Here is a 20,016-nt window from a genome sequence, read left to right as displayed (position 1 = left end):
GGCAGGAGCACCCAAACCGCTCGGGCCCCCGGACGGGACCACCGGGCCCGCAGGCGCCGTAGGCCCCGTCGGAGGAGACAGTGCCCTCATGGCCATGAGGAACTCCTCTATCTCCCCGCGCGACGCGCCGTGCCCAGGGACCGTCGGGTATGGAGCAGGCAGCGTCGGCAACCCTCGCGAAGCCGCGGGGGTGGGGCCACCTGAACCCCCGGCCGCATCGCGCGAGCGTCGGGGGGAGTCGGGGGTACGATGACGACACCCCGACTTCTTGTGTTTCTTACCTGAGGAACTAGAGGAATGGCGACGACTTCCGGAGCGCTCGTGGCGGCTCCGCGACCGCTCCCTCGACCGCTCCCTCGACCTCCGGCCGGACCGGGACCGCTCTCGACGCGGGCCGACACCCGGAGCTCGAGTAGCTTGCGGGACCGCTCCCGCCTAGCCTTACTCGTCAAGGCCCGGCAGTCGACGCAGGAGTCCACGTCGTGGTCCGGGCCCAGGCACCGGAGGCAGAGTCGGTGGTGGTCCGTGACCGACATCGTGCGGTCACACCCATCACAATTCTTAAAACCGGGCATCCTACCGGCACCTTAAGAGTAGATATAATCAAAAAACTATGGTCAAAAGACCGGAGTACTGCTCTTCGGATCTGCGCTAACTGGCGCGGAAAAAAGAAGAACTGACGTCAGCGCGCGGAGGCGGCGTCTATATACTCCAGCGACGTCATCACGGCGCACGGCGCCAACGACGGACGCGGAGCCGCAGGGGACGCCTGCAGACGACGCCTACCGACGCGCAGGGGTACTGCTACGCAAAAGTTTCCGGATCCAGACTGACGCCTGGGGATATTCTAAGGTAAGGAATCTAATACTAACCTGTTTCTTTCAGATTATGTTTTATTAATGTTTTTATCATATATTACACGAAGGACAACTGCATGGACTTATTATACTTAGCAGCTCACAAAATCATCAAACAATGTATTTTGATAATCAACACATGTATCCTACTTGATACATTATTTAAATTCACAGTCATTTGCCTCACTTCACTTTTACAGTTTTTTCACTAGAACAAAACACATTAGCCATCTTTTTTCTGCATGTTGAAATGAAATGCCAATCTTATCCACATTGCAGGGGCTGATTCTAAAACATATTTTGAATACAAAATGTTCCATTCAATAAGTGTATAGTTCGAGTTTAGCCCATGTGGAAACTTCCTTCAACAATTTGATAAATTATACTACATTATCACCATACCTGTAATTGTCATAGGTCCACATAAGGATATTATACATTCGTTCACGACACAGTGGAGATGGGTGCGTGCTGAAAACTAGAACAGCTGGCAGAAGTTCCTTCAGCTCTGATGGCTGCAGTTTGGCCAACATCTTATACACAATATCCAAGCAGACTTTCTGTCTTTCATCATCTCTAAAATATCAAAAACAAAATAGATAGATCAGCTCTATATATGTATTGTAATGACATTTTATTTTTAAATTGATTATCGGGTTTATTTTCCACTTTAAATGGGATACATTGGTAAAAATGTACTTTTCACAAGTGTTCATATGTTTTTCTTTTTTAATATGTATTTGTAGTTATACTTTTATTACAATGTTGTACAAGGTAATAGCTCACCAGGTATCCTCCTGAAATATAGGGTTACATTCTAAACGACTTGCCAACCGCGACCCTATTTATCTTCCATACAAAGGATGACCCCGAGTCCAAGCGCGCATGAAAATACATAATGCGGAAAGTGCCATTTTCTGTAACCCTCCCACAGCCCTACTTGGCCATATGCCTCACGTGAAAGGCTGGGGCTTGCAGCGAGGTTGGCAAATCATAAATGTAGCAGCAGAGCCTGAGAACAAGCAGGATCCCAGGACACATTCCTCACGGAATCTTGCACCAAAATCCAAGAGCAGATTTTGCTCATAAAACAGCTAAGGGAATATCCCCCGTAAATCAGAAGCGCAGCTCTGCCAGGTGTCAGCCTCCCTCGCGCACAATAACGAGAGAAAAAAAAGAATTTCACCCTTCCACCTCCACCCACCAGGTTATCGCAGCCCTGCAGGGGAAGGCTGGGAGTTAGCGAGGGTTTTCCTGGCCGATGAAGGGGGTTTTCTGCTTTGTGCGTATCAATTGCGAAGGGAAAGGGGTGAAAAACAGCAGCAGCTGCTGCAATGCAACAAACCAGACACAGCAGCGAAAATACCGGGCTCTAGAAGGTGCCGACACAAGCCACCGCAGCTCTCTGTGATCGGTTTGATAATAACACCAACAAAAACCTCATAGTGGTTTCACTTACTCGGAGGCCGATTTTTCATATGGTTTGGAGGGTATTCTGCAGCCAGAAGAAATATCATCTTACCTAAGTGGGGGAGCTGCAACAGCCCCAAGGGGAGAAGGTTGAAGTGTATGCTTATGTGTAACACTTAGGGAGCATAGAATGAGGGCGTAGATGGGTCACTATATATCATGTATAAAAAGGTGTAAGGCTGGCCACATACTTTGTATGCCGTACCGTAAACAGAAAGGCCCGTCTACTTGCTGCTACCATCTCACAACTTGTTGGGCCAATTGATAAATTCCATTTCCAATTAACGGAACCGCACACGGTCAACCCAACATAATTCCTGGAGAGACCAGTTCCATGTTTGTGAGCTCCAGAAACCCCGTCACCTGGGGCTTCGGGGACACATTTCTCTTCACATCCAATGGTTCTATACAAACCTCTGATCTGTGGCTAATTTAATGCAGGGTAAAGACCCTTTTTACACTACGCCCGCCCCTTTAACCGTGTAGTAATGCAGAGCGGAGCTATATAGAACAGCCGGCAGCATAGATCTGGCAAATAAAATATCAGAACACACATGCCATGAACCTACCGGAAAGCAAAGGGTAAGGCAAGTGTTCAGGTGTGGTGGCTGCCTGGCAGGGCTGGAGGCAGCATCACCTGCGTTTGTCCATATTAGGTTCATGTTAATGCACGATGGGCTACAAGAAGCCCCTCATTAACCAGAAACACTACCAGCACCCACACCCATTGCATTTACTCCCACTTTCACCCACCGCACCTTCATTGCATTTGCCCTTCAACCAGGTAAATATGAAAAAGAAACCAAGATGCAGTGACTGCGGGTGATTCATTACACAAAGTTAAATGAACCCGTGCACTTCTCCCAGCACGGGGGCGGGTTGTCCTCCTGCACGCAGCATTAAAACGAGGAATAAATAGTCAAGATTTTTTTTCCCAATGGAAACCTAAATATAGCGGCGCAGCGCGGCATCTCCATGGTGACCGGCGGCTCCTCACCTCATCGTGGCTGCTGCTGGGAGTCCGGGCGGGGTGGCGGGTCCTCTGGAGTCCCACCCAGGGTGTCAGGGGTCCCGGGTGCCGCGCAGCTACCAGTCGGGGGGCAGCCCCGTGGGGCCAGGGCCATTAACCGGCTGCTGCAGGGGGCGGCGGCGGAGTGCGGGGCACCGGCGTGCAGCTGTGTCCCGGCGGGCTGGGGCTCCTCGGGCTTTTGTGTCCTGCCCCCGCGGCGGCGGCCTCCTCCTCCCGTTCCTGCCACCGGCTCTCTCAGCTCGTGCGCTCTCTCTCCTCTCGGGCTCGGCGAAGCCAAAGAAATACCGTAAGCGTCTCTCCAGCAGGGGGCTGCGCGCGCACACCGATGGATGGGGAGGCGGGGGCGTGCCCGCAGCTCCGTGGGATGGAGAGGAGCGGGGGCGCGCGCAACCGAAGGGATAGGGAAAGTGGGAACGAGGGAGGGGGCGCAGACGGTCCTCGGGACGGGCTGACAAGTGGGGGTGACGGTCGCGAGCGTGCAAAGTCCAAATGGAGGCGCTTTCAGACAAGGGGGTTGGGCAGCGTTGAGGGCTCGCACAACTTCTTCTACCTAGGGCTGGAAATTGAGATGGGTGAAGTCCAAGAAGTAGCTGGAAGGATAGAGGGAGCAGGGAGACAGGTCACTCGGTGTGTGCGCACGCGGCGGCCATCTTTAAGCAGGTCGATTACGCTAGGCGAGTTAAAATAGTTACCCAGAAACGAGAGTATTTTTGGTTTGTGCCAATCTAATGAAAGAGCGTATTCTTTTAAGTGAACTTTAGACACGTAGCTGTGTTTTTTGATTGCACGTATCTTTTCAATTAAATCGTAATCCAAAATTAATAACAAAAGTGACACATTTACTTTGTTAAAATCGCGAATTAATAATGTGGATTGAATGCGGGAAATGCCAGCTTCATCGTTAATTCAAATGGAAGCTCGTGCGAAGTTTTACAAGTATAGCCATTCCAAGATGGCCGCTTGCGGCCAAGGAATGCTTAAGCACCTCACTCTGTCCCTTAAAGTACTTTGGGGACAACACTTGCATAATTCTTTCAACGGTTGGGTGTGGGGAAATTTGCTGGGAATAGAGGATACAGCCGTATGGAATAGCACATACATGACTTCACATAACCTAGTCTATAATATAATAAAACTTTTTTTCCTAAACCACCCCCATTTAAGAACAAGAGAGGAGCACTCCACACAACCATGTTTCTCCGAGGTGATGCAGAAATGCCTCGGAGAAACGCAGCCTCATTTTGGGATTTGGGGGCGTGTTTTTCTTTCTCTCCTCTTCCCATTGGCTGGAGGGTAAAATTCCAGCCAATGGGAAGAGGAGAGAAAGAAAGTAAAAAACACACCCCCGAATCCCAAAAAGACGGAGCTTGAACGGAGTGACGCCCCTCTCCTCCAATGGCTGGCCTCCGTTTAGGAAGCCAGCCAATGGAGAAGAGGGGCGGGTTCAAGCCCCACTCTGTAAAACATAAGATCTCCCCAGCGAGTCTGCGCAAGCGCAGCCTTTGCTAGGCGGAGACCTAAAAAAGGCATTGCCCTTTGTGTCACATGATCACAACAAAATGCACTCAGCCTAGTGAATAGCTACTTTGTTCATAGCGGCGGTACTCTAACAACGTCCAATACAACATATTCTTTTATAGTTGTAACAAATTAAAATTCACACATTATCAGTTTTCACTTGTGATTATTCACAACATTGTTTCTGACGATAATAATGAGAATTGGAGTTTCTACTTCTTCTGTAATTCTCGTAGCACAACACAGAGGAACAATAGTTATATGCCGTTAAAAGTACATGACAATGAAGGTATGTTATGTAGATTTAATTTAAGCTATGACAATGCCGATATACGGCTAGAATGGGGCACTTGATACATAAGAAATGTGTAATCAATGAGGGATAAACATGTTCTAAAGTGGCGACGCTGTATTCACTAACTTGCAATTGGAAGCACTGACCAATGTGTAATTGACTGGTCACATGTGCGCATGTGCAAAAGCAGATACGCAATGTTAAGCATAATGACAGGCATTGTACGAAAAAGGTATTGATTCAATGCTTTATTTGTGAAAGTTGCGGCATGTAAATTGTGATTTAAAAGCAGTTAATAATCTGTTTCAGGAATGGGGCGCAGGATGCTCGATCAGTGACAAAAAGGGTTGCGCGAGCATGTGTCATAATAATGATGGATATCTGAAACTGGTTGAAATATTGAATAATATTGACGAATACCTCTGTGAAATAAACGTACATTGGTAAAAAACTGGTAATTTACTATTGTGTACGTTACGAATATGCATTACAATATGGCGCTGACGGCACTACCAGTATTATGATCCCTTGTTTGTGGCAATGCTAATGCTCATGACTGTAAAAATGGCGACTTCCCGGTGTGTTAACACCGAGGAAGGCTGCACGCCGAAACAAGTCTGTTTGATTGAATAAAAGAAGCCAGTGGATTACTGCCTGTGAGTGCTTATTTCCTACTTGATTGTTGGAATGCGAGCTTTATATTAATGTGGATGGTACCGCCACCTACGAGCACCCGTTCGCGAGTTACTCCAGCTGGGTACAAAGTAAGCGTAACTTATATATATATATATATACATACACACACACAAAACAGACCGAGAATTCCATGAAGGTGCAAAAAATCCAGCAGTTTATACAATATAGCACAAACATTGGATGCCCAACGCGTTTCAGCTGAACAGACAACCTTGTTTGCATTGGTCACTTTAATGTTTTCATGTCAGTTTAAAAAGGCATTGCCCTTTGTGTCACATGATCGCAACAAAATGCACTCAGCCTAGTGAATAGCTACTTTGTTCATAGCGGCGGTACTCTAACAATGTCCAATACAACATATCTTTTTATAGTTGTAACAAATTAAAATTCACACATTATCAGTTTTCACTTGTGATTATTCACAACAATGTTTCTGACGATAATAATGAGAATTGGAGTTTCTACTTTTTCTGTAATTCTCATAGCACACCTGTGTTTAGTCAGAGTAGCAAGATTAGTAAACTGTCCATATATGGACAGCATAACATAGTGGGCTCCAATGGGATAATTCTACACTCACTTGGGACATTTCATATCTTTGATCTTTTGTTGTAACATGCAGTTGACCCTCTTAATCTTTTACTTAAGCCCATGTGGGCAGAAGAGGTTATTTTTTTAACTTGTTCTGTCTGTAGGAGGCTGGCTCAGAATATAGTGTCCACCTATGGTGAGGCACTGTGCACTGAACCTGAAGGGTGACCGCAACAGGAGCTGGTAAGAAAACTGGACGCTAGAAGACACCTCTACACCCGATGCCCTATGGCATTGGGAGGCCCAACCGACAGTGTCCAGGCATCCCTCAAGAACTTACTTTTCCAGCAGGTGGTCGCTTTCAAGAAGTCTACCTGTCAGAGCCTGAAGCAACTTCGCAGAACCGATGGTCTCCATTTAAAAGCACAGGGTCCTTTACAGGTGTTTGCCACCCTGCACCCGACCGCCCCAGTGCAGCTGGAGATGCAGCTACTATACTGGTCACTTGCCACTGCAGTGCTGACCTTAACCTCAGCAGCTTGGCTCCCACACCAGAGTGGCCTGCTCATCAGAGGTCTGTAACCGAAGGCCTCATTGGCTAATACTGCCGCCAGTGCCGCTGGTAGTGCAACTCGAGAGCCCATCTAGACCTTGGGGACCCTTGATCCTAAAACTCCCACTTGTAAGACATTTACTAACCTGCAAAACCGATAATAGGTACCCATGTTATGAGATTTTGGGCCTAAAATGATCTAAGTGTTGAACTGTTGTTTTTTGGGGGAAAACAGGAACTATAATTCAAACCAAGAAAAGTCTTACTTACATTGTCTGTGAGATCCTGAGGTGTGGTATCTAGGCATACCACCCTCAACATTCAAAGTAATCCGAAACAAATTGAAAACTATTCTGAAAGTAATTACTGTCTTATTCAAACTGCATTTGAAAGTGATACCAACCTGTAGCAACTGCACATCCATACTCAGCTGCATTTCTGTATAAAAGTTTTCAATTAAAAGTATATTTTACCTACCTGTAACAAGTCCTGCTCGGTTATAGAAATAAAATACAAGCATATATTTTTTTATACTTACCCAATTGGTCTGGATTCAGTCTCTGAGTGTGTGAATCAGCCTTGATTAAGTGAATACAATAAATGCTTAACACACCCTCTGGATAAGCCAAACTGCTCGCCCACACTATCACAAAGAAAGCAGTTAATACTTACCTAATTTAGCCTCTGCTATACCTCTTGGGTCCCCCTGGACTCTGTGCCTACTATACTTTACTTTGGTATAGTATATACAGAGCCAGCTTCATACACTTCCCTTTATGTCAGTGCAAGCTGTTCCATTATGGTGAAGTGGCTCTATTTTCCAAACCATCCACTGCACCTGAGTAACCAAAATGGTTACCTGAATTCTTAATGCAATCACTTCAGTCATTCATTTACTGTATTGGGCAGTCTCACTTTTGTGTAAATGTTTGTATGTGTACATGAAGGCAGTGATTAGATCAAGAACCTTTTAAATAAGTTAACACATTTTGAAGAAATATAATATTTACTGAGCATTGGTAAAGAACTTGACAGTCACTGCTGCCTGTTTCTTGCCCACATTTGTTTGGCATTGGCTGTCAGCCAAACAGGAAGGAGGTGAGCAGCTGATCTGGACAGAGGGAACATGCACTGCAAGTAAAATGACATATCCCTTTTCTTCAATCAATCAATTGTTCAATCAGGATTTATAATGCATGCCCAAATCACCCGATAGGGTATGCAAGCGTGTGCAGGTTACGGAGCATTATTCAAACAGCCAGGTCTTGAGGACCATTCAGGAAGTGAGGTGATGGTCGGGAGTTGCGTGGGGAGGCTGTTCCAGGTCTTTGTTAGGACGTGGGAGAAGGAGTATCCTCCACTTTTGCTTCGGTAGATGCGGGGAGTATGGACAAGTAATAGAGAGGCAAGGCATAGTCTTCTGGCATAGTCCTAGTCGGCTGGCAGTTATGAACATTAAACGAAGATCACACCACGAAAATCTATTGTGTTTCTCTGGCAGCTGCAACTAGCTCTTTACATGTCTATTAAGACGGAGAACTTTTATACTTGTTTCCACTCTGGGTGTGTGCGAGAGGCATTTGTTGTACTATAGTCTTGACGGTTGGTGAAAGTTCAACCGTGGTTAATGTAGGTGGGACCTTCATTTTGTTGGTTTTCTTGCCACTGGTTAATGCAAAGCTGCACATATTCCCTATGAAAAAAAATCCAATGGAAGAGCCAACAACCTTCCGACACAGGCAGCTTCCGGAAAGCGAGACAGTTTTCAAAGGATAATATTAAGAATCACACATATAATTGCAATAGGAATACACAAAAGTAGTTTTGGGCAACAAGTGATCACAGGGACAGCAAATGCTCTAATATTACGATAGGAAACCCATTCACACAAGTTTGATGAAAGGTTTCAAAACTGGATCCCCACTAAACGCTCTCTATTCAAATATTATAAATACAACTTTGAACCTCAGGACACCAAAAGGACCTACAGTTTACAACAAACATGCTACGCTCTATACAAAAAAAAAAAATAGTAGTACATACATTTTTCTACAACTACACAGTATTTAGCAATTCCATGCCATATCAGTTTCTCTGGTAACTACAGGATTGTGTAACTGCGGAGACCCCACCACCCACTAGCTAATAGGAGCCGAATTTTGCTGAATCTTGGTGCCAAACAGTTGTGTATTTTGCCGCCACTGCCTGGGTCCTTGTTGAAGAGGCCCTAGGACCATCGGAGCCTGCCAGCCAAAGCCCGGAACCACATCCCCCAGCATTCTGTGCGACGCGCACGCAGCGCACCGCACCACCGAGCGTCCGGAGGCGTTTTAAACAGGGTGAGGGCTCCCGCAGCGCGGGAGCCGCATTTTGCTGAATCTTGGTGCCAAACAGTTGTGTATTTTGCCGCCACTGCCTGGGTCCTTGTTGAGGAGGCGCGAGGCACTTGCAAACCGCCACCTGTACGCCGAACTTGCTCGACCATCGGAGCGTGCCAGCCAAAGCCCTGAACCACATCCCCCAACATTCTGTGCGGCGCGCCCATATGCGGCGCACAGAATGCTCCCCAAGAGTACTCTCTCCAACTGTAATTATAGCGAATAAGGTGAGCGGGGGATTAGAACCCCTGTTGGGGTCGGAGGGGCCCAATGGCACTGTGAATTACGTGCCCCGGGTAGCACCCTGTAATGTGGGCCAATTTGGAAATATCAAGGAGTCCCTTAGGTCAAGTAGGAATGTTAAAAGAAAGTCCAAGCCAATAGTCAGGCAGGCTAAAAAAATTAAACCAAATGCACCCTCTAATTCGGTCCCTAAAAAGAAGGTAGCTGCCAATCAATTGCAAAATACAGTTAACCAGGACATGTTGGAAGCATTTAAATCCATCATGAGTTGCATGTTGGATGATAGGCTGAGTCTCATTGTAGGAAAATTGGCCCATATTGAGAAAACTCTGGTAGAACTCAATAAGCTTTCACAGATTACACATATTCCTAATTCTGTACTTCCTAATTCAAATGTAGTCTCTATGATGTCATGCCTTATCCCTCCATCTACAGAAGTGGCAGTCTGTCAACCCCCCATTAGCTTTCAAAACAGTAGCGTAAATGTGGCTGCAAAAGATTTAGGTGGGGTAGCTGATGGTGTGTGCAGCGGACCAGATACCGTCAGGGCTCGATCGATTATCGGTCAGGGCCAGGCTCCGCAGAGGACAGGAAGAGCCATAGCCGATCACCAGGGACTCCCCACTCCTGCCCCCACTTTTGCCAATCAGAATTAAGTAGTTGTCGATCCTGCACCACAATCCATGCCCCTGGTAGTTATTTTGACAAATGTCCCGCCACTCCCCCTTGGATCTCAGGAAAATTTCACTCAACTCAGAAATAAGGTAACTTATTGGCTATCTAGTAATACTTCACTGAGACCTATGGTAGAACGTAATATATTAATGGTGCGTCGAGTGGGGTGGATAGGGAGCTCACGGAAAAACGTAGGGGGCAATTGTATTATTGTGAATTTTAACTGCAGCCACCTTGTGGACAGAATCCTTCGGGAGGTTTACCTTGATTCTCCTAACAGTGATTTTGGCATAAAAGTCCTCCCATTGGGTTTCTTCTATAAGGTTGTTCCCAGAAGCCGGTTGAATTAAAATTTGCCCATTAGCGGTCGGGCTCAAAGATCTACTGTGGCATTGGGGATGGGTTCTTTATTTCAATTGGGAGGCGTAGGGAGCCAAGAGGAGCAACAGTCGGTTTACCGGCTGGAGCGCTCTAATAGGTTTTCAGCCCTTTCTAGGCTGGAAGAGTGCGATTAACTACACTCGAGGCCACCGCCAGTAGGAGCATTAACCCAAAGGCATGAGGAATCTTGCATAACCACACAAGATATTGTGTCTGGTGGTGGAGAACAACTTTTTAAAACGCCTCCTTGGAGTGCCTATGGGTACATCTAATTTGGTGGTCCACAAAGAAGTGAGGCTGCCTTATATTAGTGACAAGTTGGCTATGCCCCCCTTGTTGCTCTGGCTCAATTGTTGGCCGAACGATGAGTTAGCTCTTAACCACCAGATTTTAAGGGATATTTTAAGTCTGGACTTCATGCCACGAATTCCGTGGTTAAAATATATTAGGAGCTGCTTTGAGGAGCTAGGGCGGCCTGACTTATTTTTAAAACTTGATCTTATTACCTTGGAGGATGTGGGCTAGCTCAAAAAGACTTTTTTGATAATTAAAAAGCTTGAGAGAGACCACATTGAACTGGGGAAACACAGTTTTCGCAAATATGTGATGCTCAAAACCATCTCTACCATGGAACCATATCTTCTGTGGCCATTATCAACCCACGAGCGTTTTTTATTGATCAGGTTTCGTTTGGATTATCATTTGCTTTTAGCGGTTCCGAAGGGGAGCTGCAGGGGACAAGTGCTAGCACCCTGTGGCTGCGATGGAGTGTCTCCACTGGATTTGCTGCACTTTGTGTTTTTCTCTACTTTTTATACTGACCCTCGCAGATATTTTTTAATTCCTCTACTAAAGAAGCTGAATTTTATCCAGGTCCGCCCTGCTCTATTTTATCTACAACTGCTGAAACCAGACTGTATCCCATTTGTAGTAGGTTTTTTAAAGTCTGCCTTGCGATCTAGAATATGTACGGAGTAATGATAGCTTATGTTTATGTTTTATCTCTTTTCGCCTTTTGAGCTTGTACTTTGTACATTGTTTGTTTGGCCCTGTATATCCTCTATAATTAGGTGTCAGATGCTTACATTTTAATCCTATTTTATTGTAATTGAATATATTACTATTTTTAAAGATACGTCCTGTATTTTATAAACTGTTTTATGGTGCTGTGTAACTTTTATGGTTTTATTCCTAAAACCGAATAAAGTATTTTTGAATTTGAAGTGGCAGAAGACAAGGCTGTAATTTTGAGTGTATCTTTGCATGAATGATTTGCTGAGAGGGTTAACATACAGGGGCTAAGTCCCCCTTCTATGGCTTTATTTATAGAAACTGTCTTAACCTATGAGTGGGCAAGACCACCTTATCCCACAAAGGAAACATTAGAATAGTATGTTGATGTAGACAATTTCAGATAATATCAGAAGTTCTATTATGGAGTCTTTAGTCGTTCATATTTGATATTGTCTGTTTTTTTAACATACATTTAAATGTTGTTGATTATGTTGATGCAAAGCCTTGAAAAACCCAAGGCTAGCGTGCCAGTTAGGGGGAGAAAAATGCATTAGCTTGTTCATTTGTAACATCGGTTCATCAACAACTTATTCAAAGAAATATATGTATTCTAATAAACCTTATTCTACAAGCACAAATGACTGGGGACTCTCCATAATAGAACTTTTGACATTGTCTAATACTGTCTACCTAAACTTACTACTCTCTTTGCATGTGTGTGTGTGCAGGTGTCTGACTGTGAATGTGTCAGTGTTTGGTCAAAGTGCTTCGACATAGGATGGAGATACAAGGCATAGGATGCTGATGACAGTAAGATATACATACTGTAGATACTTATGAATACAATAACGGTCACTGATTACCTGTCATATAAAGAAAATACAGGACACGTTATTGCAGTACTTGGCATATGACAATTTTCAATATTGTGATAAAAACTGGCATATGAGGATATTTGTTGCCAAATATAGATGATCACTGACACATGGCGGTAACCCATGGCATATGTTGCTAATTACAGTACATAGGTACGTGGTGTCGCTATCTAAAAAGGCAGGTATACGTCAGGCAAATTGACATGGGGCAATGTCAAAACTAGCATGACAATGTATAGTTAAATGGGGCAATAGGAAACCATGCGACAAGCTGAGTTTGCCCGCCCTGGCGTTCAAAGAACCTGCTAAGTGTTGAACCACCAAGAAAATGCCTTGATGTTCCAGCCATGTCCAGAGACGCAGAGTCTCCTGACAAAGGATCCATGACCCTACCCCACCTTGCTTGTTGCAGTACCACATGGCGGTGGTGTTGCCCGTGAACATCTGCACTACTCTCCCCTTGACAGAGGGAAGGAATGCTTTTAGTGCAAGTAGGATCACCCAGAGCTCAAGAAGATTGATTTGGAGCTTGGACTCCGCGGGAGACCAGAGACCTCTGATCTCCGCCTCTCCCATGTGGCCGCCCTATCCCAGGAGTGACGCACCAGTCACCACTGTGTGCTCCAGTTGGGGAAAGGAGAGTGATCTGTCGCTGACCGAATGCTGGTTCGTGAGCCACCACTGCAATTGTCGTGTAGTGCCCTCCGACATCTGGACGTACTTGGGACAGGTTCCCCTGATGAAACTTCAGGTCCCACTGCAGACCCTGCATATGCCATCTGGCATGATTGGTCAGCAGGATGCAGGAGGCCATTAGGCCTAGCAGCCTCAAGGTCATCCAGACCGAAACCCAGGACAAGGGTCGAAAGATCGGAATCCTAGCCAGAACGTCCCGGACGGGCTGTTCGGGGGGATAAACCCGAAACCGCGCCGTGTCCAGAACCGCTCCGATATAGAGGAGCTTCTGAGAGGGAATCAGGTGCGACTTCGGCACGTTGATGGAGAACCCCAGCATATGCAGGAGGTCGGCCGTAGTCTGGAGTTGGGAGACAACTGCCTACGGGTGAGTCAGCTTTCAACAACCAGTCTTCGAGATAGGGGAAGACTGAAACCCCTGATCTGTGCAGATGAGCTGCGACCACCTCCATCACTTTCGTGAACACCCGAGGGGTGCTGTGTAAGGCCAAAAGTGAGCATGGTGAACTGAAAAATCTTGTGGCCTACGGTGAACGGCAGGTAACGCCGGTAGGCCGGCAGGACAGGGATATGAAAGTAAGCATCCTGCAAGTCCAACGCCACCATCCAGTCTTGCAGGTCTAGGGTAGACAAGACTTGAGCAAGTGTGAGCATCTTGAACTTCTCCTTCCGGAGGAAGCGATTGACGTTCTGAAGGTCTAAGATAGGACGTAGGCCCTTGTCCTTCTTTGGAACCAGGAAGTAGTGGGAATAACAACCGCGACCCACTTCTGGCGTCAGAACACCCTTGATGGCCCCCTTGGCCAAGAGGGCCGCAACTTCCTACTGGAGAAGTGTCAAGTGATCTCCCGACATGCGGTGGAATTGAGGTGGCATGGCTGGAGAGGTAGACTCGAAGGGGAGGGAGTAGCCCCTTTGGACTATCTGTAAAACCCACCTGGCTGAAGTGATGGTGCGCCAGTGGGGGAAGTGATGGTGCGCCAGTGGGGGAGGTGATGGCGAATCCAGCCACCCACTGGCGTTCGATGGGCCTGCAACACCGGACTACGAAGGTTTGGAGGCAGTGGTGGACTGGCCCGCCTGCTGGCCCCGTGACCCACCTCGGCAGGTCCCACGTCCGCAGCTGCGCTGAGAATGTTGCTGTGCAGGCCAGAGGCTCTGAAACGAAAGTGTTTGGGTACCCCTTCCTTGGCCACGAAAGGAGCGAAAATCAGAAGCCGAATGAGTGCGCATGGCCAAAAGGCCCAGGGACTTGGCTGTAGCCCGTGCTCCAACGTACTATCTGCCTTGTCCTCAAAAAGGCGAGTGCCATCAAAAGGCATGTCCATCAGAGTGTTCTGGACATCCCCAGAAAAGCCAGTTGTCCTCAGCCAGGCATGACTGCGTAACGCCACTGTCGTGGAACTCGCTCTGCCCAGCGAGTCGGTGGTGTCAAGACCACAACGAATGAATGAACTTGGCTGCATCTCTCCCTTCAACAATAGCTTGGGAGAGCACCGCCCGGGCCTCCTCCGGACACTGAGGCAGCACATGCGCCACCATATCCCTCACAGAGTGGGAATAACGGCCCAAGAGGCATGCAGTGTTCACAGACCGCAACCCTGAACTGGCGGAAGAGAAAATCTTCTTCCCAAACTGCTCCAGTTTCTTGGATTCCCTGTCCAGAGGCAAGGAAGGGAATGCGCTAGGGTACGCAGAGACTTGGACAACCAAGCTCCCAGGGGTAGGGTGTTGGAAGAGGAAAATTGGTCACCCGGGGCCAGGCGATGGCGTTGGGCCACGTTCCTATCTACAGGAGCCCCTGTGTTGGGCCTGGACCAGGTGTCCAAAAGAACGTTTGAAAGTGCTTCATTGAAGGGCAGCAGCGGCTACGCAGAGGAAGCCGCCGGCCGAAGCACTTCTGTCAGGAGGTTAGTCCTGATGGCCACTGTAGGGAGCTCGAGGTGGAGAGCCTCGGCTGCCCTACGTAACACCACTGAATAAGTACCACCCTCCTCGGTAGCCACGGTAGAAGGAGACCGTGCGCTAGGTTCTGGAGAAAAATCCAGTCCACCTGCGTCCTCCAAATCCTCTGCCCAGTCCGGGTCTAACTCGCATTGGGCTGCGAGAGGGTCTTCAGACCCCTCCCAGTCCTCCCCGTCCTCTGTAACCTGCTGGGCAGGCAGAAAAGAAGAAGGATGGAGAAAGGGATAGAAATTCCGCATCGGCGTAGATCAACACCGGTCCGGCACGTCTCCATGTCGGGGTGGAAGCCAGGGACGACATCGGCCAGGTGGCCAGTCAGCGGCGGTGCCGTAGAAGTCGACGGAGTTCGTACGAGGTCAAACGACATCGGCTGTGATCCATGCATGGATCCATAGGGGTATCGCTGCGCCGCGGATGGAGCAGTCGACGACGTCGGGCCAGAGCCGACGACGAAGAAGGGCGAGGACCCCCAGTCGAACCTGCGGGGCCCGAATGCACGCCGCACCCCAAAGAGGGGAGCCATGGCTGACAGGAAGTCCTGCAGCTTGGCCGGAGTCGAAGACGGACCCGGGAAAGGCGGGTAGGCTGTCGGCAACTGCGTAGGCTCCGCCGGAGCCGCAGTGGCGACACCACCCGCACCCTCAGCTATGTTGTGCGACAGGCTAGGGGAAGGCGAAGAGCCACGGCGCTTCTTCAACTTTTTGTGCTTCATCTTACCTGACGCTGAGTGCGAAGACTTTGTTGATTGAATATGGCGGCTCCGCGATCAGGCACTCGACATCCCACAGGAACGGGACCTTGAACGGTGCGGAGCTGACTCATGGGCCTTAAGCAACTTTCGGGACCCAGGCAGGTGTGGTGAAGGTCCGTCACCGACATCATAGGGGGACAAACTTCACAAGATTTGTAACCGGGCATCCCTACAGCACCAAGAGTCGATAGACTCAACAGAGACAAAAGTCCCAAAAACTCAGTCAAAAATTGACAGAGGGTACCGCTCTCTCCGGATCTGTGCTTGCTGGCATGGAAAAAGAAAGAACTGACGTCAGTGCACGAGGGCAGCGTCTAAGTAGCTGCGGCGACTTCATATCGGTGATCACAACGCCTACGACAGACGCAGGGCCGCACGACGCCACCTCCCCATGCGCAGGGGTACTGCTGATGAAAGCTTACTGGATCCAGTCTGACGCTTGGGGGTAATTCTAAGGTAAGGAATCGATCACTAACGTGTCTCTTTCAGATGATGTTATTTACATTGTGTAATACATTAAGATTCCTCACTATACTAATTCTTCATGACAGAGGTCTATAACACACAGATAACACCAAACAATAGTAAATAGTACCTTGTAGTTCAGCTCTGGTGTTCTATTTCTTTATTTAATTAATATTATGAATTTCTACTTTGAACGCAGACCAAAATGTAATTAATACAGTCATTCTTAATTGACTGCTTAATACTTTCCCTAAAGGACATTTTCATTAATTATTGGCTGCAATTTGCATGTACGAATTATTTTAAAATTAGGTTTTCGGCCTTAGAGCAGCCTTGTCCAAACTGTTTGGCATGTCCATCAACCACAGAGATGTTAAACACTGAGAAGCACGCGGTATGTGCAAAATGGCAGGCACTATTTGGAGAGCGCCGAATGAGTGCGGTTTCCAAAACCACTTTGATTTCTGGTTTTATCAAACCCTTATCATTGCACAGTAAGAATCCAAGGAGAAAACCTATAATTGTTGATCCTTTTCTCTTTAAGTCTACACAACCAATGGGATCCAAGCCATATGTTTCACCAAGCAGAAATGGCATATACTGGAATTAGTGTAGGTAAGGCTAGTCTTACCTACACTTTAACCTAGGAGTGACAACCCTCTACAATCATTGCACCAATTGACAAGAAGGTCTAAAATACTTATAATTTAGGAGTGTTCCACGCGCATCCCATATTCATATACTGGAATTAGCCATATTTTGCCATCTGGAAATTATCACAATAGCAATCTTGAAAAAGTATTTACTTTGTTCTCTATTATCATTAAAAGTTCCACAAAAACAGTTACATATGCATAGGGGCTAATATTGTTTTGGTTGGGAAAAATCTGAGAGAAAATTGTTTATCTATGATACCTCAATATTGAAGAGAAGGAAGACGAAGTGGAAGAAATGGAACAGTGTTTGATAGCCTACATTGGTATGTGATAAGTGTTGTCAGTAGAAGTGAGGATGAATGGTTTAAGGTTGTGGAATTGAAATACATTTTGGGACCGCGTGAGATGTGGTATAATGAGGGTGGTTGAGAGAAAGGAGTTTGAAAGAGTTGCAATATTACTAGAAAGTGGATGACAAGTTATTTGAAGAAGAACGGTTGCTGATCGAAGGGGAGAAAACAGTTGCGCAGTCCATGTTGAGCAGGAGATTGTTGGGTAAGGAACATTTGGAAATGACAATGAAGATGAGAGTTTTGAGATAAACATTTTGGAGGCCAAAAATGCTTTTGGAAGTGGAGGTCTATGTGAGATAATGTAGAATATGTGCTGGAGGAGACAAGCATTTGACAACAATCTCAAAAACAGACCAACTCTTTTGCCCTTGGAGTGTGCAGAGAGAGCTTGAGACACTGGAACATGATTGGAGGTGACTTACTAAGACCTTTAAATGTTTTGTCTGAGGAAGGTATATAATAGTGAACATCTAATATTTATCAAAATGGACAGAAATGAAGTTTGTTATGGAATCCAAAAGATGAGTGTTTCTGGATGTTTTGATGAGTTTTTCCCTTGGTTAACCTATAAAAACACTGAGAATTGTTTTCAGTTTACTTCAGAAGAAATGGTAGGATATCTCGAGGAGAGGGTGATTGTTCCTGTGAAGTTGGCATTTTAAAATCCCTAGACCAATGGGTTGTTGGAGAGGTTCAACTGAAATATTGTGGAGTGTATTCAGAGGGCCAGTCATTTCCACAGCTGTACCGGATGAACAAGTTACTTACCTTTGGTAACGCCCTATCTGGCAGAGACAGGATCTAGCCGCAGATTCCTTACCTTTGAATTTCCCCAGTGAGAGACTGGATACAGAGTTTTTTCTTCGCCGGCAGGTGGCATTGGTCGGCTCCGCATAACGTTGTTGGCGCCGTACTGACGTCTGTGTCACCTATATACAAACCACCTCGGAGCGCTGATGTCGGTTACTTTGCATGACTTTTCATGGCAGAAGCACGGAGCCATGAAGTGCACTGAGATTGGTGTATTTAACCCTCCTGGGCAAGGGTTAAAATAAAACATCATAAAGGTAGGCAGAAAGAGGTTCAATAGAGTTTTCTGTACAATATATTACAAATTTATTCCATTATCAGAGGTATACCGCCTTGGTGGGGGAACGCCTGCGGACCCTGTCCTTTTTCAGAATAAGAAATTAGCATAAGAAATAGTCCTTGCCTTGCTCAGGGTCCGTTACCTGTTCAATTGCACCTTTAGAGATTAAAAGAACTACTCTCCTGCATCAGCATGTGAAAGTGCTTTTCCGAAGTTAGTTTTCACCTGAGAGGTAAATGAGGTGGGAGGGAAATGAGGGATAGTTTGTAGACCCTTCCAACCAGCTGTAAGAGCCATTTATCTGATGCAGTGGATCTCCAGCCAATGAGGATACTGCCCCCCTCCGCCTGGCATGGGTCATCAATTACAAACTAAAGCACTTTGGTAGATACTGCAACAGGAGTTGTTGGAGGACTTTCTTTCCTTTTGCCCTATACACAATCTGTCGGTGATGCAGCCCTGAAAGGACAGAAAATGATGTAGCCATACAGATTGAGTGGCTGCTGCGGTCTACAGGCCAACACCCCAGAGCAAACTCTGAGCTTAAGGAACTGCTGATGAAATTGTTTTGCTGGTGTTCACAGCCCTAAAGAGTGGTATACAGTCATATCGAATAAAAAATATCCAATGGGCAAAATATCGAGTCAAAAATATAGAATGGACACAATATCGAATGGACACAATATAGACTACAAAAATATCGAATAGAATAGAAAAATATCGAATAGAATAGCATTAATATCGAATCCAAAATATAGAATGGACAAAATATCGAATGGATAGAATATAGACAACAAAAATATCGAATGAGGTAAGTAAGTTAATATCAATTTTTTAAGGTGTTTTTTATGTTACTATATGTGTGAAAAGTGTATATTTATTTTATAATTCAATTTAATAAATTAATTTAATTGTATTTAATGTTTGCGTAATATAATTCTTAGCGGGTTGTGGGTTTATAGGGGAATAGGGTGGGAAGTAATTTAAATATAATTATTAAATATGTTAATTTATTTATTGGTATTTATGTTGAATTAATTGGCAATTAATTATTAATTGGTAATTAATTAAAATATAATTGGTAATTAATTTTAATTAATAGATTAATTGATAATTATGTTAATTAAATTAATGTATTTTCTGTAGCGGGTTGTGGGTTTATAGGGGAATAGGGTGGGAAGTAATTTAAATATAATTAATTAAATATGTTAATTTATTTATCGGTATTTATGTTGAATTAATTGGTAATTAATTATTAATTGGTAATTAATTAAAATATAATTGGTAATTAATTTTAATTAATAGATTAATTGATAATGTTAATTAAATTAATGTATTTTCTGTAGCGGGTTGTGGGTTTATGGGGGAATAGTGTGGGAAGTAATTTAAAAATAATTAATTAAATATGTTAATTTATTTATTGGTATTTATTTTGAATTGGTAATAAATTTTTAATTGGTAATTAATTAAAATATAATTGGTCATTAGTTTAAATTAATTGATTAATTAATAATTATGTTAATT

General features: G+C 45.6%; 1 protein-coding gene across 1 annotated transcript in view; it reads right to left on the bottom strand.

Annotated features, from left to right (window-relative positions):
* The window catches only part of PRKDC (protein kinase, DNA-activated, catalytic subunit), a 3,158,350-nt gene that overhangs the window by 1,705,181 nt on the left and 1,433,153 nt on the right, over positions 1–20,016 (bottom strand). Inside the window, exon 55 of the mRNA XM_078687323.1 lies at positions 1,260–1,433. Within this exon, the coding sequence (XP_078543449.1) occupies positions 1,260–1,433 (174 nt within the window). The remainder of the gene's footprint in view (positions 1–1,259; positions 1,434–20,016) is intronic.

The sequence above is a fragment of the Lissotriton helveticus genome, chromosome 4_1 (assembly GCF_964261635.1).
Source record: "Lissotriton helveticus chromosome 4_1, aLisHel1.1, whole genome shotgun sequence".
NCBI classification, from domain to species: Eukaryota; Metazoa; Chordata; class Amphibia; order Caudata; family Salamandridae; genus Lissotriton; species Lissotriton helveticus.
Note: the sequence above shows the minus strand (reverse complement) of the source record. Positions and strands in the feature narration are given on the sequence as shown.